The sequence below is a fragment of the Platichthys flesus genome, chromosome 11, assembly GCF_949316205.1.
Source record: "Platichthys flesus chromosome 11, fPlaFle2.1, whole genome shotgun sequence".
In the NCBI taxonomy this organism is placed as follows: Eukaryota; Metazoa; Chordata; class Actinopteri; order Pleuronectiformes; family Pleuronectidae; genus Platichthys; species Platichthys flesus.
In genome coordinates this window covers 1,369,712-1,390,594 of record NC_084955.1, presented here as the reverse complement: position 1 = coordinate 1,390,594, position 20,883 = coordinate 1,369,712, and the positions used below count along the sequence as shown (strand labels likewise).

The following is a 20,883-nucleotide window of genomic DNA, read 5'->3' as shown; positions in this document are numbered from 1 at the left end:
TTATTATCATACCTTAACATTTTTGGTAATGTTATTTTTGTAAGATAATGTTGCTGCCCTTATTATGATAATTTCAACTTCATCTCATTTTCTTCATCCCCAGTTTACATTTAATTTGATGTTTCCAACTCTTGTACAGGTTAGAACCACTTTTCAAATTTTCAACAGTCTCTTTCCTGAAGATGAAAATGGGACTGGGTGCATTGTGCCGGGTTAGGAGTTGTCATTTCTGACTTGGAGTGACTCATATTTGACCCTCTCTGTCTAAGCGGGAGGAGGCTGTCTTGCTTCCAGCAATGGTAGTACATAAACAGTATTATGAACTGATTTGTCTCCTATAGCGCTCTTTGTGTATGAATGTGTATCATCCCCAAGTAAATTCATCTTCCTTCAATCGACTTTATTCTGAGTATATTTTAGCCATTGGATTCCCTTTTAGTACTCACAGCACAAGTGTATTACAGATCGCAAATACAGTCAGACAATTGGTTCTTGTCTGTTGAAAGCTGAGCCCCATAGAGTGACACTCTGGGTCATTGGAGCAGCCAAAAGATGAACTCCACCAGGTGGTAGCATTTAATTTGACTGTACTGATGTTTGCTTTGGGACTGCTCCTAAGTGCTGACGTAACTCCGACAACACCCCTTTCCATGATGTTTTGTTCGCTGAGCAGACACTGAGCAAGCTGAACAAGCATTTGAAGTTTTTAAGAAATATAAAAGAATGGGGAAAGCCTGAAACTTTAGTGAAGTTGAAGTTGAAGGAGAGAGAAATAAGAGAAATAAGAGCTGTCTTCTGTTGGTCTGTCACTCTTAAGAGTTTTTAAGAAATATAAAAGAATGGGCAAAGCCTGAAACTTTAGTGAAGTTGAAGGAGAGAGAAATAAGAGAAATAAGAGCTGTCTTCTGTTGGTCTGTCACTCTTAAGTAGTTTCCTTATGCTGATCAGCTTTTCCATTACCAGTATAAAGGTAGCTTTAGATTTGTCTCACTGTGGACTCAATTAAAGGGGAATTGTGACTGACAGAAGAGAATACTGTAGCTTTGAGAAGGGAAGTAGAGAAAGTGATGTCATATGCACACAATTTGCATCCCTCTCGTCTGTTCTCCATTCTATCTCTGATATACTCTTTCTCTTTGACACGCACACATGTACACACAAACATTTCTGTCACAATGCAGCCACGATGGAGAGGCTTTGGGCGTCTGTGAAGACCCAGCACCTCTCCTGATGAGCTGGCCCTGAGTGCATACTGTAGCTCATGTTTCCTTCAGTCACACCACAAAGGCTCCTGCTTCTCCCAGTGGGCAGCAAGAGGCCTTTGTTGGGGAAAGTAAATTGCCTTGACATCTTCTCCTTGCCAGCCTTGTATTTTACTGTACATTTAGAAATGTGTGTGAGAACATTGATGCATTACCATATTTAATACCTTTCTTACCAGTAGATTCGGAAGTACTGCTAACATGAAAGAAATCATTAGTAATGTTAATGTTTTTAGATGTAAACAAATAGTGTGGAATAATATCAAACTCACTTCTCTTAGTATATGCCATCATGAAGTAACCAAGCAGTCTTTTTTACTTTTTTTTGGTGCAAAAAGCTAAACTCCTCAGAAATGAACTTTTTTCCTTCTTCTTTTTTCCTTTCCCAGTAAATTAAAGCACAGCTGAGATGCATCAGGCTGTACTTACCCCTAATGAAAGGCAATGTATGGGGCCACCAACCCCACAGGGACTCTACAGAGAGCCTCAACTGGCTTGGCTGTTAAACATGTTATCCCAGATAAAATCAGTTCCTGCAGAAGGCAGGGAGAGGGAAGCAGGTGACGTTAAGGACGGCAACCTGCACCGATCCCCCAAAAACCAAACCATACTCAGACACATGCACATATATTCACTCACACCATATATCCTTTGTGCAGGGCCACCTGACAGCCAAGGCTGGGGCTCTCCAGCAATCCAGCAGCAGTACAGTGTGGCTTGTTGCACTGCAGGCCATAATTTAGCCCCACACCAGCTTTTATGTGGCGTTTTTAGCAGCCTCTGTTCCACACTCAGCTATTTCTGAGGGGATCATTTCCTAAAACATGTGGCATTACAGGTGCATGTTCTATAGACACAAAAACTGACTTTCCTTGTGAATGTTTCTGAACAGAAAAGAATGTTGGTTTTCCCTTGATATCTAATTATTGGTCAGGTCTAACTCCATTACCTTGTTAATAGTTAGTTCAGTCTTTAGCCCCACCTGTAGGATTTTTTAGTAGTCTAGACTTCTTTGATTTATGAACGTTGCTTTAGGCATCTGAGGCATGAGGCTCCTGGTGTGATTGTAATGCCTCATTACTCCTGTTCATAGTTAGTCATCGAAAGCAGCTCCTGGTCTATGTCTCCAAGGACAGCCAAGAGCAGGAGGACAAATACTTTCTGTGCCCTTCAGTAGTGAACTTCAGAGATTGAAGTCAAATTAAATGAACAGCATTCATTGGTGAGAACACTGATGTTGGCTGTTGAATTAATCCACTCGCAGTTTTCGCAGGCATTATCAGCTGAACTGGTGTAATGATTTTGGCTGACGAAAACGTATTTGAGAGTGGCTGTCGAATCCCATAGTCAGTTTCTATCTGCAGTTGTCTGACATATGACACATTATGTGAAAGATGACACATAAACAGCATCTGCATCAGTTGTTGTGGCCCTCAAACAACTTTGATTTTGATTTATAATGATCTAATCACTTGCATCACACATTTAGGTCTTATCCGACATGTCTGTGTAGCTAGTGTTAAAGGTTTTATGATTAAAGATAATTGAATGACCTTAAATCATCATGTGGCAACTCTGGTCATGCTAAGCTGTGAGTTGTAGTTCAGAGGCTTTAAGAGCAGCAGAGTATTTATTTTGTTGTACTTTTCGCTGTATTTGAAGAAACATGGTACTGTTTTCAGAAAGAGTTGCATTATTCAGCTGAATTGATGTAGCCACACACTGCCACAAGTAGGATTGATGTATTAGCAGGTGTATATTAAAAGCCTGGAATGGTATATGATGTCATATTGTTCCACTTTTCAGTCTGAATCAGTGCAAAGATCTGTGGGCTGCAAGGGATAACATTGTATTTTTTGTGGCGCAGTATTTTGGCCAAGTTTGTGGTAAAGATTTTCTTCTCCTCTACATCTGTCGTCAGACAGTTTTATTTGGTTTTATGGCTGACAGAGATTAATGGAAGTATTTAGAAACCTAATTTTAGGGAAATTGCATCAGCGAATGGGCCACTTGTGATTGACGTTTCAGTTCTAATAGAAGCTTCCACGTAATTCTTTCATTATTCAAATGCTCAGTGCTAAAGAAATCATAATCACTCTGCTGCAGAGGTATCTTACTTTCCCATATGATTATAACTGTCGTTTGGAAGCTGCCGAAGAATATCATCTGAATTTTAACTATACTATAAAATATACTTGATTGTATTGGTGAAGTTAAGATAGTAGATTAACAAACAGCTTCAGTTGACTGAAAGACTATGTATGCCTGGATTAGTCATCTAAGGAACTGAAGTTTGAGGGAGGGAAAACAGTGGGAAATAAGGAAGGATAGATAGATTATCAGCTCTGAGTGGATTATCATCTACTGTGGTGTGCATTCCACGGTCCTCTACTCCCCACCAGGCCTCACCTAATGAGGTACAGGAAACATTGTTGTCACTCTGATAAAATATGAATCCACGCTTTATTTAACCAGGCAACTTGGGAGAATGACCATCTGCCTGAAAGTCAAAGGCCTTGGGAGAATAAGCAACTTATCTGGATCCAAGTAACAGACAGCCGCTGCTTCCGTTGAGTGCTACATTTGTTGTTATGGCAACCGCGCATAAAAAAGCCTACAGCAAAATCTGAAAGTATAAATGTGACATTAGGTCTGTAGTCTCTGGCCAGAGATCTACTATCTCTGTTTGTCCTTATAAGGAACCGCATATACTCCACAGCTGGACATGTTGGACAGAGACAGGAAGCTACAGGCACACATAGACACACCATTATACACACACATAGACACTCACACACTCACACGCACACAGACCTCTTGATGTGTTTTCCTTTAACGCCTGATGAACCCACGTCATTGCCATTTTCTCGCCTTCCAGTCTGCAGCTGTCTGCACAACTTGATTAAAACATTTCTTAGTAGTAATCCCTGTGTAATGAAGCCCTCTCCTGAGAATGCATCTGACAGTTTGTGTGTGCGTGTGCGAGGTTGTGCACAAATGTGTTTTAGGTCAAAGTTGCTCCAGATGGGAGGAAGAAAAGAAGTTTATTAAGACCTATTTATTAAGCCAAGGATTCTACGGTGATGCATGATGGAAACATTGCTTTAATATTACTTAAACTTGGAAAATTCTCCCTATTGATCCCCATCGTTCTGTACCTCCTAATAGGTTCGATTGGTGTATGTCAGTTAGACCTACTATTGAAAACAGCATATACAGTTTTTTTTATCATGCTCAGCTGTAGCTGATAGTACATTTCACTTCAAACAAAATACTTAAACATATATCATAAGAAACTTTAAGACATAATAATAAATGAATAGTAAGTAGTATATACTGTAGTGAATCTTTTGTAGTTAGATATAAGAGGGGATTTGAGAGAAGCCCATAATTCACTTTCCTTATATTCAAGAAGGTTCAGTGACCTTGACTCGGAGGGATGGGAATTTCTTCAAAACTTAAAATCAGTCCACACCATAAAGACAGGAAAATACTAACGGTACAAGCTGCCAGTCTTTGCTTCCCTCCATTCTACAAACAATTCCCTCCAAAGACACTCAAAAAACCATAACAATAGTGGTAAGGATTTTGTTGATTTTTTTAAGTTGGGGAATGTTTGTATAGGTTACTTAAGATTGGGTCTGACAGTGAATGATTTGTAGAAACTAGAGATAACTTATCAGTGGTCCGAAGATGGTGGCTATCTGTTGTATCTATTAGACAAATATGTCAACCCCTAATGAATTACATTGATCTTGCTGTCAGACAAGTAAAAGTGATCAACTAACTATTTTGTTGATTTATTTACATTCTGCCATATTGAATCTGGTGTTTAAGTATCTTTCAAAGTTTTTTTAACTTTAAATTTTATTGGAGTAGCATGTTCCAGTTCTTGTGGATTTTTTCATTTGTACATGATATTTGTGTTAACTATTTGGTAAACCATTTGTAAATGTTCCTTCAACAGCCTGCCACAGCCTGCCACAGACCCTCTAATTGGGCCTAATTCACAAACAGTGCGTACGCACAAATATGTGCTCAAACCTTGCTTACGAACGTTTGATGCACAAATCTGGAATTCATCAATATGTTCTTTCCAGAGACCATGCATATACACAATTGATGAAGGCCCGGCTATCCTACAAAACGTAAACCCACACCCGTTTAACTAAATGCATAGTAAATTAAAACTCAATTTATTAAATAAGAAATGTCATTGACAACAATAATTTGATTTAATAATACATTGATCAAATGTATAAAATAACCATGAAATTGACGCCCCCATCATTTATTTTCACAGTTAATATCTTCAACTATACCAGTACCAGAGTTAGTTTACTTAGTTTACAAAAGAATATATGAGAATGTTCATAATAAAATCTGTTTTGGCCTTCGTTAAAATGGTTTATTGGCCTATAATTGATTGGTCATTCCCAACAATTTCTAGTGCCATGAAAGTATGTATCTATAGCTGATATTTATTTATGAATTGGTAGAATATTTAAGTGCGTGCAGAGTATATAAATGACTCTTCCAGGAGAATAGGTAGGAAAGGAGAGAGATACTTCTCCAAGAGAAGCTTTGGGTACACAACTTGGTCCGTATATTGTTCACCAGAGGTGTAAAGTAACAAATTACATTTACTCATGTTACAGTAATTGAGTAGTTTTTTTGTGTACTTTGTAATTTTTGAGTAGTTTTTGAAATGGGTAATTTTACTTTTACTTAAGTAGGTTTTGACTGAAGTGTTGTACTTCGCTACATTGGAATTACATCTGTTACTGAGTTAAAAAAAAAACATAGTTCAAGGCGCAAGGCAATTCTCACTGCAGTGGTAGATCCTGCAGAGTGGATGAGGTTCCCTCACGTGCACGTTCAACATATGAAAACTGCTCGTAAAGTTCACTGTTCGCGAAAAATATGGGCGACATGCACAACACTGCACATGGAGCCCCTGCAGAGGGGCTGCAGAGCTGTGGGTTGACGACCCCTGGCTACGGCAAAAGAGCGATTTGTTTGCTGCTCCGCCGTTAAAGAGATGCGGACGTCAAAACATTAACTGTAATATTAGTTCTGCCTCGCATTTTCCCCTCCTGGTCGCGCGCCCCACCTGTTATGACTCCGCGCACCACACAGTTTGAGAATCACTTTGCTACACAGGGCCGGCCCTAGCACATTTTGCGCTCTATGCAAGCTTCACTCCTGTGAATGCGTTCTTTTGAATGTGAGCCGCTCTTCAGCTTTGCTGGATTGCTGTTCACTGCAAAGGGAGCCCGGATGAGCTCTACTCACCTTAATGTTTGACATGTTTAATGTCATTGTACTTATATTTGTAAAGATTCTCCTTTAATTAAAAATAACTGGTTTTTGATTGGATTTATGACCCCTTTTTCTTGCACTGTATAGGAGCGGCCCCCATCAATTTGTTGGAAGTAACTAAGTAACTTTTACTTAAAGTATAATTTAAATTAACTACTTTTTACTTTTACTTGAGTAGATTTTTAGATGGGTACTTTTACTTGTACTTAAGTAAAATTTCATCAAAGTAAAGGTACTTTTACTTGAGTATAATATTTCCGTACTTTTTACACCTCTGTTGTTCACCAATAGTAGGTCCCAACAGTGTCTTGTTTACATCCTTCCCATGGCTGCTGCATCTGGAGCTTCTGACATCATCACCTCAGTGTCCAAAAGACTCAAGGCTCTTATAGCTTTAAGCATGATGCCCTAACAACATCTCTGCCCACTTTCAAGCCGTTTTCAACCATAACCTGCGGGTAATGTCCAGAGAATTGGATATAGTGTTTACCCACAGTGTGCAGTTTCACACATGCACAGTTTCCCTGTATTCATTTCTGTGCTTGTGTTTGGCCTCTATAAAGCATCAATCACAGTTGTGTATTGCTGTATTGCTCTAAATCAGTGGTAATCTACCTTTTCAAACCCAGGATCACTTTTCATTTCCAAATGTAAGCCGCAATCTACTTCCCAATATCTTCCAAAAAAACCCACTTAGGAGCATTATATTTATTATTTTTCCAATTACAACAGGCTTTACCATAAAGACACAAAAGAAAGACAGTTATGGGACTTCATCATTTCGATGCACAATATTCACATTAATATCTGTTCAATGTAAACTATTCATATTGACAGCGTCTGTTCAATGCACAATATTTAGCTCCTCAGTTCAGCAATAAGTTCTGCAGTGGAGCTGCTACTGACAGGGCTATGTTTAAACATAGGTTTTGCCTTAAAAATTGCCATAAATGTGACTAATGTATTTCCTTGAATAAAAATAATCCTATGTAATCAAACACCAGTACTACACAGTATGAAGCTGTGCCTCCCCCTCTCCCTGCAAATATTTAATAATAACACCCTCTTTTAGACAAATGAATGAATCCAGCCAACAAATGCTGGATTTGATTGTTATCGCAAGAACGGAAGATGCACGTCTTCATATTGTCGAGACCTGGCAATAGTTGAGAACATAACCCAACTTTTGTTCGAGAAAATACAGTAGATATGCCAGCAGACATGCTGCCAGTGTAGACAACAGACAACCTCAAAGTGTCAGAACGGAGGTACTGTGGATAAGGACATGTGTGCAAGACCTAAAATATATCTCTGAAAAATGCAAACGGCATGAAAGTCGCCACAGTCACTGGTTGAGTGGCACGATGAAGGATACAGGATTGACATATTGTGTGTTGTGGTGAAAAACAACAAACTGAGTCCTCCCTCAATAAATTTAATTTATTATGAATATTTTATTATTATCAGGCTCGGAGTCCTTCTTGGAAGAAACAACAAATATTTTGTAGGTCACATCTGTGAAGTCTACTTACTTGTAGATATCACTCAGTCATTTTAATTACAAAAAATAATTTGCTGTCCCTGTATTATGTCCACATTTGAGCATGAACTAAAGGAAACAGACTATGAAAAGAGCACCACAGCTGCTATAGTAGTCATGAGTCTGACTCATGCCATCTGCACAACACTTTGCCCTGTTTTGCCTGAGTTATAACAGGGAGACTGAACACAGAAAGACTTTGTGCCAGCCTGTCAGCCAGTTACCTGGCTAAGCAGTCAGCGAGTCAGGCCAACTGGCCTGTCCTAACCCCAGTCTAGTTCTTCGTCACTCCGTCATGGCACCAGCAGGGGACAGGTCAGGAAATGAGGCCTAATCTTGTTGAAATACACCAGAGGAAAGTATATTTCATCCGCTAAAACTGAAACACCTATTTTTTCATAAATCTTGACTAATTTTGATTTCCTCTTAACATATTCCTGGTGGCCTCTGTGTTCTAATGAAAAAGTTATTGACTTAAAGGACTACTGTGAGTTCACAAACTGCCTATTCAATGAGGCACTAAAGTTTAAGCCAAGGAACTGATCCCCTAAATTATGAGCCAGGATCCAAAATGGATTGTGGGCCCAACTCTGGGGGTCTCTACTTTATGAGACTAGAAGCATTCTTTAATGAGTTCTGCTGCCTAGACTACAGACTCTGTTTCTTACGTGGATACTGCACTGTAGCAACTTATGGCATTTTGTTAGTTACCCCATGCATATGTGTTTTTAGTTATTTGCTTCCGCTGTAAATGCTACAGGTCTTTATACTGCTTCATTTACCTCTTGGACACTTATTTCCCTCAAGGTAAGAGAGTGAGAGAGTTGCCTGCCAGAACGATGTTTACCTTGTTGCAGCAAGCAACACTGGCTGTGCCATATGCTTAATGAAATCCAATGAGCGCCTGGCTGTCCTCCCATCCAGAATTCCCCAAAAACCCTAATGAGAGTTTCTGTTTCTCATTTAGCTCCAAGATTCCATTTGCTCTCCACAAAGAATTGGGCATAATATAATAAAAACAGGTGCATAATTAAAGTTTTAGACGACCACATGCACATGACAGCTCTCCTAAAACACTATAAACACTCGCATAAGCCAACAAACTTTCATCCCTTGCCAATCCTTCCATTGAAGTGGCTTTGCCGGCACATTTGCTCTGCATGTGGGGACATTGTTGTTGCTGGGTCTCTTTCACTTTCTTTTGTTCAGCATTGAAGTGTACAAAGACACACACACACACACACACTCACAGATGTGCAAACATACACACAGATGCAAACACGCACACACAGGCATGCAGGCAATTGAACACAAGCACACACGTGAAATAGATTGATGTCTTGCTGTATAGAATACAAGAGTAGTAATTTTTAATAGGAGAGAAGCATGACATTGCATGGTTCACCACGGTGCCAAATGCACCACATGTTGCTTGGTAATTCAAAATGTGTGCTATCAAGGTAAACTCATTGACCCTGTCAGTTTGACCCTGGAGTTTCTTTTTTTGATCATGCCTTTGTTTTCTCTGCACGCTTACATCTCTCTTTATCAAACTCACTTTCTGTCTCGTACTAGTCCCCCGAGACAGCAGGCAGCTTAGAACTCTGGACCTGCCTGTGAGCAGCTAACAGCTCATGTCATCCTACTGAACCACCCAGGAGCAGAAGAAAGGAAAAGATAAAGAGACGTGGAGAGGAGAGGGAAGCAGAGGAATTAAACGATTACAGATTTGCTGAGCAGAGTGAAAGACCCCGTGACATATCCCATACTCTGAACTGGGACCAGACCAAAATGGATGTGTGATTAAATGAACTGTGATGCTCGTTCCTGACACGATGCAGCCATCCCTTGAATAAGTCATGGTTCTATTTTCATCAAAAGTACCACTCAGAGGGCAGTGCCTCTTGGCTTCCATAACAGTTTATAGTGAATACCCTCTCCGCACCCACAACCTTCAAAATAATACATGTGTATTTGGGCAGGGGTTACTCTATAGTCATCACCATGACTACTGATCTCAAATTCCTCAATCTCTACGCTTGTGTATAATGCCATGCCTTTGTTAGTGTGATAGATGGAAGCATGGTCCACTGAGGTTCGGATAGACAGGGGCCTGGAGGACTCCAACTGACTGTGCTGTTACCTCATCCCCCTGAACATTCAACTCATCAGTACACACAAACTCTCTCTCCACACTCTTGGAGACAGATGAAATGTCAAATGTGTAGAGATTATTTTCAGGGTCTGGTGTCTGGGCTGTATGTATCTTCACATAAATCATCATCACAGTTTGGACAGAGGGGAGAGAAGGGTCGGTGGCAAAGAAGAAAACTATGCCTACCTGCCAAGTAACTAAGGAAAGGTTGGCTTGAACTAAGTGCTCTCAATTTGATGTTGATGTACTTCTACCTATTTGGCCCTTTGTGCTACTGGGCTGTTTTATATTGCGATGTGAAATTGATGGATTTATGGATTGTTTTATTTAATACTGTTGTGTGTACTGACTCTGTGTCTCCTTTGCTCTATCAACTATGCTTTACCTAACCACTAATTCTTCTCTCTCCTGTCCTTTGTTTGCAGGAGCAAAAGGTCTTTGGTCCCCACCACAGAGTGTATTTTCGAGCTTCCCCATTTCACTGTACAGGCCACAAGGGCCCAGACACTTTTGCTGCAAGCAATCTGTCAGAGTTGGACACACAGCATGACGAATGGAACCCCACTGACACTCAGCGAAAGCCTGCTCAATGAGGTGTACAAACCTCCAGGTAAACAACCTGCTACATGGAAATACACCATATGAAGTTAACTGAGAATCCCTTGTTCACAATCATACATTTTCAAGAATTTTTTTACCTGACCAAGTTAATAATCTGCTGAAAATTGCTGAAATCGTAGCATAATGGCTATGAATGTCTAAAAGAAAGCCCACACAACATTGATACAGACGGTCCCCACATATCTTCACAACATTCAAATTCACATTTGTATACTTGAGACTAGTGTGTAGTTAATGTGTCTGCATGTAAAATTACCTCTGGCCCTTCCACTTGCACCTTGCTGTTTGGGTGTGCATTAGATCTCCTTCCAACAGACAAGTGAATACTCTAGGTGTCTAAAGAGAAAGTGATTGAGTTCATCTCATCGAGGAGCAGAGGCTGTTTTCCAGTGCATGTGTTTGTCATTGCTTAGCATAGCAATAGGATCTCTGTGTTTTTTTTGTCAGTTGTTCTCATAATGCAGTCGATATTTGAGCGAAGCTTTATAGTTGTTTCTCAGGACTCAGCACATCAAAGACTACCATTCAGTCAGAACAAGTCAACCAGAAACTGTGCACGTGGCTCATGGATTCTATACCATTGATGCAAACACATCCAGAACTCAAGGTCTCTAATATACTCATTCAGACATTTTGACATCAGCTTGTCTTGTGCCTGATGTGGGGTAAAGGACTTGCAGCCAAAGGTACATTAACTCAGTTTTTTTTTTATGTCGCCTAGGATGCCTGTATGGTCAAATAATAAATTTTGCCCCTTGTTAAAGAAAGGGAGGGGAGCCCAGATTCAATAAAACAGTAGCGTTTCTCATGACGGTAGCATCTGGACAGTCCTCTGGAGGGCCAGGGATTTTCCAACTCATTAGGATCACGTTGTTTGGTATGCCGTCAACATTCTCCTTTGGCCAAGCCAGTCAAGCTACCTTTTTCACCGTTGTGTAGCCGCCAAAATTTAGGAAACTGGTCTCCCGTGGAGTGAAGTCAAATATTCCTCTCTCCTCACTCTGCCTTTCTCTTGGAATGGTGCTTGACTAGTAACATGGAGAAACATCTGGTTCATGTGCTGGCAGGTTAGATAAAGAGAACTGGGGGAAAGAGTTCGAGTTTAGAAGGAAAGAGTTCGAGTTTACAAGGAAAGAGTGGAGGGGTATAGGTAATGTGTTGTGTAAGTATATGTTCAGTTGGAAAAAACGCAGCAATAATTCAGATGTTATAACCAAATATGTCTATGCTGTATCTGCTTTTGAATATGTCACACTCATAGGCCAGGAAGATGTTAGTTTTTTCAGTTCCTCTCATTGGTTGTTGTGACAGGTTAATTGTAAAGGAGGAATGGACAAAGATGAGCTGAAAGAAGAGAAATGAGCAAAGTTAACAGAGATGCAAAGTGCTGTGGTATCTGGTGTATCTGCCTCACACCCAGTTGAATCGTTTTGATTCCTATGGGCACTGTGAATGTGTCCACACCATAACGTCGTACTAGGGTGTTGCAGGCTGTTCTCTGCCGACTACCTGCCTTCCTACTCACTGCTCTTCCATACTTTGCTGTGAGTTGTTTCTTTAACTTACTTACCTGATATGATTTCTGTAAAAGACCTTAGAATCATATTTCCTGAAGTAAATCTTTCTGGAGACTGTTCTCTTTATTTTACATTCTTTCAATCTATCTAAAGACAAATAGGGACACGTGACTGTTAAAAATGCTGACACTGTGAAATTTGTTTGGCCCTGTGTGTGGTAAAAGTGATTAACAAACAGTGGTTGTTCTCCAGAGTGACTTTGCAGGCTAACTGGCTGCAACTTTTTGTAAGTCTTGAAAACTTTCACAAGACTTAGATTTGCATCCAGATGTACGTTCTGTGTTTGTTCTTGCGTCTGCAGCCAGAAGTCAACGGGGCCATGGCCAGGAGAGCTTACATCCGCACACACACTCCACATGACAAACAAAAGCTGTTAGTTTTGAGCATGTGCTTTTTTCATTCCTTTTGGAATTTTCCTCCTTTGTATTCCTTTTGATGTAAGACGGCTTTTCAATAGTGAAAGGTGTTTCATATTGAGGTCTAGCTGATAACACAGATGGTAAGTGTCCTTCTGGGGGGAGACGTCTGGGTATGCCATTTTATTCCCTGTCCAAAGAAAATTCTTTAATTCAGCAAGCCTGAATAACTAAGATAACAAAGCTTCAGTCTTAATCTGAAAGGACTGACAGATTGTAAAATGTGTTTAAAAATAATTGGTGAACCTAGATTAGAGCATCAGTCAGAGACTATAAATCATCACAACTGACTTGAACACAGCTGCTAGGATTAGTCAAACTTTGTGTTTGTGCTGCTCACTGACAGCTAAAGCAGCAATCCAGTGAGCAGCATATGCAAATGTTCTCTGTTGGTCTGCAATTCCAGAGAAGAATGAGGGAAATCAACATTAAAACAAAACATAAAATCTTAATTTCTTGAAATCAGAGTCAGTCGCTGTTTATTGCCTGACAGCTTGGTTTGTCAAACTACTGTCTGTAGGACAGCATTGATTTTGTTATTTTCTGTGGTGATGCTTTATTCCAACTTTCTCTGTTTACATTCCAGTGAAGCTCACAATAGTGTTGTATTTTATTGGAGAGCTCTGCAGAAAACAGTATATCAAATTTAATGTTTCTGGGTGTCTGATAAAAATTGAGAGGGGTTTATTGGGGGAATGCACATTAGTGCATTCCTTCTTACAGTATCTGCCCCCTAACCGTAAACCTCTTTAGCTATACCCTGCTGCATCCCTACTTCGTTACTACCATTTTTTTTATTTCATTTTGTTTTCTTTTTATTTTCTTTTACTATTTTATATCTGCTCAGTTCTAAAGTATTAACCTTATTTCATTTGAATCAACTTCATCCATCTGTCACTTTTCTGTCTCCTTTTTTCTCTTTCCTCTGTATTTTAGAATACATTTTTGTCATGTCTAAATCATTTCCCTCTAATCCTCTTTTCCTCCTCTTCTCCTGTGATTGTAGTGGCCTTCCTTTCCAATAGCATTTCTCTGTTTATATTTCTAGCATTTTTTTGCTCTTTGCGGAAGGTATTATTGTAGCATCATCCCCATCAAATGAAGAAGGGACCAGCAAGTAATTCTTACTACCACTACCACCATAAATGATGATGATTATGTTTAAAAACAAAAACATTTTGTTCATTACTCACTCTTAAGCGCATTGTCTAAATAACTATTCGGACATTTACTTTTACCATTTACCTTTCCTTGGTTTCTGTAACAGATTACATTATCCCAGAATCATGTAGAAAAAATGCGTACAAAAAACTTTCAAGAGAAATCTGGAGGTTTTCCTATTATTGACAACAGTGTCAATAAATTGCAGAATAATGGCTGAGAGTCATAGTTTTTTTTTCATTGTTTTATATTTTTATAGAAGTTATAACCTGCCAGTTTTCTCACTCAGTGTTTAAATATATGTACACAATCAAATTTGATCGTTGATCCAAGTGAATTACATTTTGAACAAATCTGATATGCACATTGCAGCGAGCAATAGGTTATATGTATGTTTTTTATTGCATTCATCATATTTTGCCAATTGATGATAGCTTTATTCGATTTTGATTAATGTACTCACATCCCCAATGGACGTAAGTCTTTCAATTTTAACAGATGTGTTTATAGTTCAGTACGCCTTGATGATTCACAGAGTGTACTCAAACCTACAGATAGTACAATCTGTCTTGGAGATTCTTTGTCTTGCTGATCAAACACTTACAAAAAATGACAAGTGTTAGTTGTGTCCTTGCAGCCATGACATGGCAAACCCCCAAGATTACACAAAAATGGCCTGAATGCTGGAGTAACTTTAGACAGCTCAAATGATGGATGCCTATGACTGTCCATTCCTTTTAAACACGAGGATTAAAAATTGTTTCTTGAGGAAAATCAATTTAAGTTTCACTGCTATATCAAAGTGACAGTTTTAAGTTTGTTTTCTTCGTTTTTCACTAAGTAAGCTTTTCCTGAGCATTGGCCTCCCTAAATGATGTAATATGGGCTCAGTGCAGGATCTACATCCAAGTTGGCCAAAGGAAGCTGAACAGAAACTGTGACCTGGGCTAGTAATTGAAATACTTCCCTATAAATTGGAAAGGCTTGAGCACAATTTGTGGTCCTTGCATTTGCTAAACCTGTTTAAATGTCTTGTGAAAGGGTATTTTTGAAAGACAAAGGGTAATTTAAATTGGTGTTTCCACCATTAATGGACTGAGCCTTAATTCAGCTACCACCACAGCTGGTTTCCTGACCACACAGCTCCATGGTGGTCTAAACTAGGATGGCGGGGCTAGAAGTTGGTTGGTGGTGGTCACCAGGCATGCTTTAGATGATTGCTGGGTGATATATGAGCTGTGACATTAAACTTTAGCTTGACAGATTTGGAGAGAAAGAACAGTAAGTGGAAGAGAGAGTAAATAATATAATGAGAAGAATGAAAAATGAGAGAGTGAAGGAAAAAAAGGGTGAAGTGAGAGAGAAAGAAATGGAGAAATCTTGCTGCCCCAAAACCGAAATTACTTTGGTTCTCTTTATTAAATCCAGCTTTTGCACCTAATTCAGTGTGAGGTTCTAGACGTGCACGCACACATGCACGCACGCACACACACACACACACACACACAAACACTCAGGTGCATTTGCACATAGGCATGCTTAGCTCCCAACTTCGCCAATCCGATATATACTCCTGCACTCACAGCATAGGAACCGATTTAAGGCAAATGACAACAAGAATGTTTTGATACAGAGAGCTTATGCTCCAAAAGTCTTTTCTTAATTTAACAAGTTCCCCCTACACAAACAATAGGGGATAGAATGGTTGGAAAATAGAGAAAAGTGTGGAAAAACAACAGATGACTCTTCAAGGTTACATCAGGAAGCCTTATTTATCATTTTCTTCACACTGATAGCTCCCATTCCTTGGGAAAAAAATCAGTCCCCTAGAAGTTGACGTCAACAACAGTTTTTACGCACTTTTGCACTGCATGAAATAGGCTGCTCCTGTCATGGCCAGCAGTTCACTGCCCTGTGATCTAACTGCTTTCAGGAGCATGGGTCTGACGCAAATCCCCCTGTGACGCTGTGGCATAATAAGTGTCGGTAATTGCTCTGTGTTATTGGAGGGGAAGAACGTGTTCATTTTCATATCACTCTGTCACCTCCATAAGCTGATGCCTGGTATGTTTCGCATTTAATGTGGTCTGTTTGCAGAACTTACCCGTCTATTTTCTCCCTCCTTGTTCCCTTTCTTGGTGGGTTTTTCTCTTTCCTGTAATGCTGTTGATTGTAACACTTTCCTGGCTATGAAACTCAGCGGGCAAAGGATGCAGTCTGCTCGATTTTCCAGTGTTTTCTTTTGCATGTTTTGGTTGACACGGTTTTCTTACTAACACCCTGAATTGACATGTTTGCCCGGTCATAGAATGGGTTCATACACTTACCCCAGGAAAGAAAATTGTGATAGTTCCCTTTCATTGTTCCACAATGAAAGTGAAAGCCCTAACCCTAGCCTTTTTTATGGTCTGTGGTTGTCACATATGTCAGTAAAGAGATGGGAAGCTTAATGAAAACCCTGAGATGTCTGTTTCAGAGTAGCCTGGCCCCTCACTGAAGTATCTATACTTCTTTGAAGAGGTAAGTTATTGGTTTGAGAGAAATTTCTGCCTGTCTACTTGTCTGCTTCATGGATTGACATCAGAGTAGGAAGAAAGCAGGAGCAAAAGGAAAGAGAAAGGGCTATTTCTTTTTTTTTTCATACACAACCTTATTTCTAACATGAAAAACACGTTGTGTCAGCATTAGAGAGCTGATAAATAAATCTTTAATGGAACTTGAGACGATTCTTGTCAAGGAAAACTTCAATGCAGACGGTCCTCACCCCACTCCTGGCAGATTGTGATGATGTTTTAAGTCAATCCAGACTCAGACCCTCCTCTTTTCCTTTGTCTTTGCTAAGCTCTCTGCTCTTTATCTGTCGCTCATTTCATTCCAGAGCAAATGAGAGAAGCCAGAGGATTTAAAACGAAAAAAAAGTTTGATGTGTTGTCTCACAATAAGTGGTTACATTAATATTTATATGTTTAATGGAATGAGAGAAATGTCAAGTGACTATGGTTTGTTCCAACAAACACTTTGCACAGTGTACTGTGTACACACAAACTCCTCTCATAGTTGGTGATTTCAAAAACTCATCAGGCTTGCAGTTTGTCACCATGCTTTTCCATTCATTATTCCCCTTTTCCTCGCAGTGTCCACAGGCTTCTGGTGAAAGGCGATATATGAAGTGGAGTGTACAACTGAGAGTGTACCAAGGATTGTTTTTCTTCCCTGTAGCCCACCTTTCTGTCATGGGAAATAAGATGTGGTTTAAGGCATGTTGGAGAACATGGATGATCCCTATACAGAATCTGGATCCTTGAGTTTCACAACGTTTATGTTCTCCCTGATAGGAATCATTGATGGCTTTTGAGAGAAATCTTTCCACTCACCACTAAATCTAATATACCATTGGCACAGTATAGCAAGTAAATGGTAATTGAGATCATCATGATATATCATGCTTTTTAGGAACCTGGCTGGTCGTTGGTAGTTTAGTAGGGCAGTTTACTTGGGCACAGCAAAGTCAAATTAAGCTTTTTGTCATTTAGAACTGGAACATTCTACCCCTCTCCCTTGTGGAGTATAACCTCAAATATGATATGAATTACCCCAGCAGTCATCATGTATGAAATGTGATCACGGTAAACAATTCTAGGTGTGTCATCGACACGTGTTAAACAAACCAAGGAAGACAAGCCATGCAATGCAGAGTGCAGTTGTAATATATATTTTGTGAATTGTCAACATTTGCAGATATATTCGTGATGCTGAGAAACTAATAACTGTTGGGTTACCAGGCAACCTTTTAATAAACAAGTAATTCAATCTTTAATAACTTTAAGATCTCATGTGCACCCAAAGTAATGGATATCCCTGAGACATCTAACAAAACACACTATAGCATGGGCTCTACATCACCCATATACTGTTGTGAACGATACAAAACCTTGAATCAATGACAACCCTAAATATATCTTTGTGTTTGTGTTTATGTCATTTGGTGTCTGCACAGCTGGCTCCCTACTGTGAGTCAACTGTCCAATTGGAGCATTGTAACTAGTGCCAACTAAACACATAACTCCATGCCATTAGGCCATACATTTTATTTGTAACCCCAAATAAAGTGCCTCAACAGCACCAAATCCAGCCTCTGCATCGTTGACCCATCAATATTGATCTCTTAGAGTATTGACAAAAAAGAATGCTGGGCTCGGTTTATTTTTAGTTCTCATCCATGAGGCTAGAGGAGCCTGAGAAAAACTGCAAGCGTGAGTTAAAGAGATTCAGAGATCTTGAGAGTCAAAGAGAAGAAGCAGTAATCCAGAGTTACATTTCAGTGATGGAGGGGCTGGTTTAGCGTCATTAGTTGTGGTCTGTATGTCTCAGGCGTCTCTCTCATGGTGGAACCACAGTGGCATTCCATCCTGGCTGCGACTTCAAAGTCAGAATGCCCCTGTTTCTTACGCTAAACAGATTTGTCAGGGTAGCATTAGGCTGGGGATATGGGAGATTGAGAGGCAGGCCCTTTTATACAGAACTGTGTTTTAATGGCCTATCTTACCACTGGCTAATTGTCTTCTTACAAGTGGCTCTGTGTCACAGCACATGTTTTGCCATGACTCTTTGCACATCTGTCTCTCCCCTTTTCTCTTACCCTCTCTCATCTTTCTCACTTGTTTTACACATGGCCCATCCCCCAACCCCTCCACTGTCTTCCAAACCCCTTTGCCTAGGCCAATTAGTGTTGGCAAAATTGCTTCCGCATGATGACTCCTTAATTGTGGTAATTCAGTGGCAGAGAGAACCATGGTTTGAAAGTGCAGAGAACATGTGTCACTGCTTTAGTGGGCAGACAGAAAGACGGTTAGCACCTGGAGGGGATGATAATCATGAAAATTCGACCCCCAGCCTCCACCACCAGCAGCTCTTACTCCCCATCACTGTCTTTACACCACAACCTTTATAGGCAGCGTGTACCACTTGCACTCTCCACTACACTACAACTTCTGCCCAGCAAGCTGGAAGCAGCTTGGCTGGGCTTCATCATTTGGGGAAGCATTTATCTCTCTCTCCCCCTCTCTTTCCATTCACTGTGAGGGTTCCTAGGTTAAAATGACAGTCTATGAGAAGCCATTCGTCTGCTGTGTTTGTGGTCATATAGCAATGAAAGCAATCACTTCTTATGTAAACTGTCCTGTCGCTGTACCATTCATCTAGAAACAGCTGTTGCTGCTACATGAAATCTGAAATGCATCTCTTCCTGATGGCAAGTGGAGTTTCCCTGCAATTACTATAACCTGGCCCAGCATCAGGATACCACATTAACTATAACTGCTTTTATTTATTGGCTGTTTTGTGTGTTTTCTATGAAAATATTTAAAGTTTTCTTAACCAACAGTATACCTTTTAAGTACCGTTACGTTACCTTTATGTTTGCCCTTTAAGTCTGCTCTCAGAATCAAGTCCTGATCATATAAAATTAGATTTTGTTAAAAGTCTCCATGCAATCTTGTGTTTGTCTGCTGCCAGAGCTGCTATGTTCTCAGCTTTAACTGCAGAACAAACCATTCACCTTGTCTGATTTTCCTGTCCCACTCTCTGCATGTGTCTGTATCTTTTCTATGTGTCAGTACTGGGCAAGGTTCCAGCAGACCTCCTGCTCCTACTTACTGTTTCTACTTCAGCCCCTCCTGACTTGGGAGAGACAGTTATTGTTTCTACATCAGCACTAATGGCTCAGCTGGCTGCTTTTGGTCTACCCAACTTGTCAATGTCCACCTATTTTTTAATACGCCCCCTAGCTGCTGTGGGACCACTGCCAGTCTTGAAGCTTTTTGCACTTTATGGTCTCTTTGTTTCTGTCTGTCTCCCTGCCCTTTAGGGTTTGGTTATTGTGTACATCCTCCTCTCATCCTCATCCAATCGTCATCACATATACAACTGATACCTGATGTATTAATACATCCCAAGGACCTGTTTTCTAAAAAATGTTGGAATGCTGCTCTCCCGTCTGATGCAGTTTGGGGTGGTAACTTGTATCAAAACACTGATTTAATGTTTGTTTTTTCAGCAGATGTCACTAACCTAATTCTTCTTCAGCCTCCAGTCTTGTGCATTAGGTCTTTGTAACATTCTCTTTCCTTTTTTTATACTACAACATTTCCATGTTCTCACTTGAACACCCTGTCTCATTCATCAAAATGAGGTTCGAGGTTATTATTATAATGTTGTAAACAATATATAATCATTGTAAATGTAGAATTGTCTGCCCCAAAATCATAGGAAGACAATTTTCCCATACTATTCTTCAAAGCACTGAAGGCAGGACATGGTGGAATGTGTAAAGCATGGCTTTTAAGTCTGCAGATGTCCTTCACACACACTGAGACATATGCACGCCATATATTGAAGTATGCAGGAAGCAAAAAGGCAGCCTCCATATCCCATCAGTTTTTTTTATATTCTTTCTTTCTTTTTCTTTCAATTCCTCAGCATTTATTGCCTGACTTCACATCCCTTCTTCAATTCATTTTATTTCAACACTATTCTCAGTGTTCGGGATGGCAAATCCAGCTGCCCATGGCTGCCCTCTCAGTGTTTGATGGAGTGCTGTAGCCTTTGGCCCCTAGCTGTGTGGTTATGTACTCTTTGCACCTGCCCTTGCTTGACAAGTAACAGCGCCACACACATTCACTCGCTTACTCATTCACACACAGAAATGCACCAAAACATACATCTGGCTGTAACACACACTCACTACATAATAATACACCCATACTGAATACCCCTCCTCAAGGTTACAAACCAACCAATGACTTTTTTTTTTCCATTGGTGCCCCGCTTG

At 40.0% G+C, this 20,883-nt stretch overlaps 1 protein-coding gene across 1 annotated transcript in view; it reads left to right on the top strand.

Moving 5' to 3' along the window:
• The window catches only part of LOC133965264 (intermembrane lipid transfer protein VPS13B-like), a 304,206-nt gene that overhangs the window by 55,360 nt on the left and 227,963 nt on the right, over positions 1 to 20,883 (top strand). Inside the window, 1 exon segment of the mRNA XM_062399726.1 lies at positions 10,705 to 10,889. Coding sequence (XP_062255710.1) covers positions 10,705 to 10,889 — 185 coding nt within the window.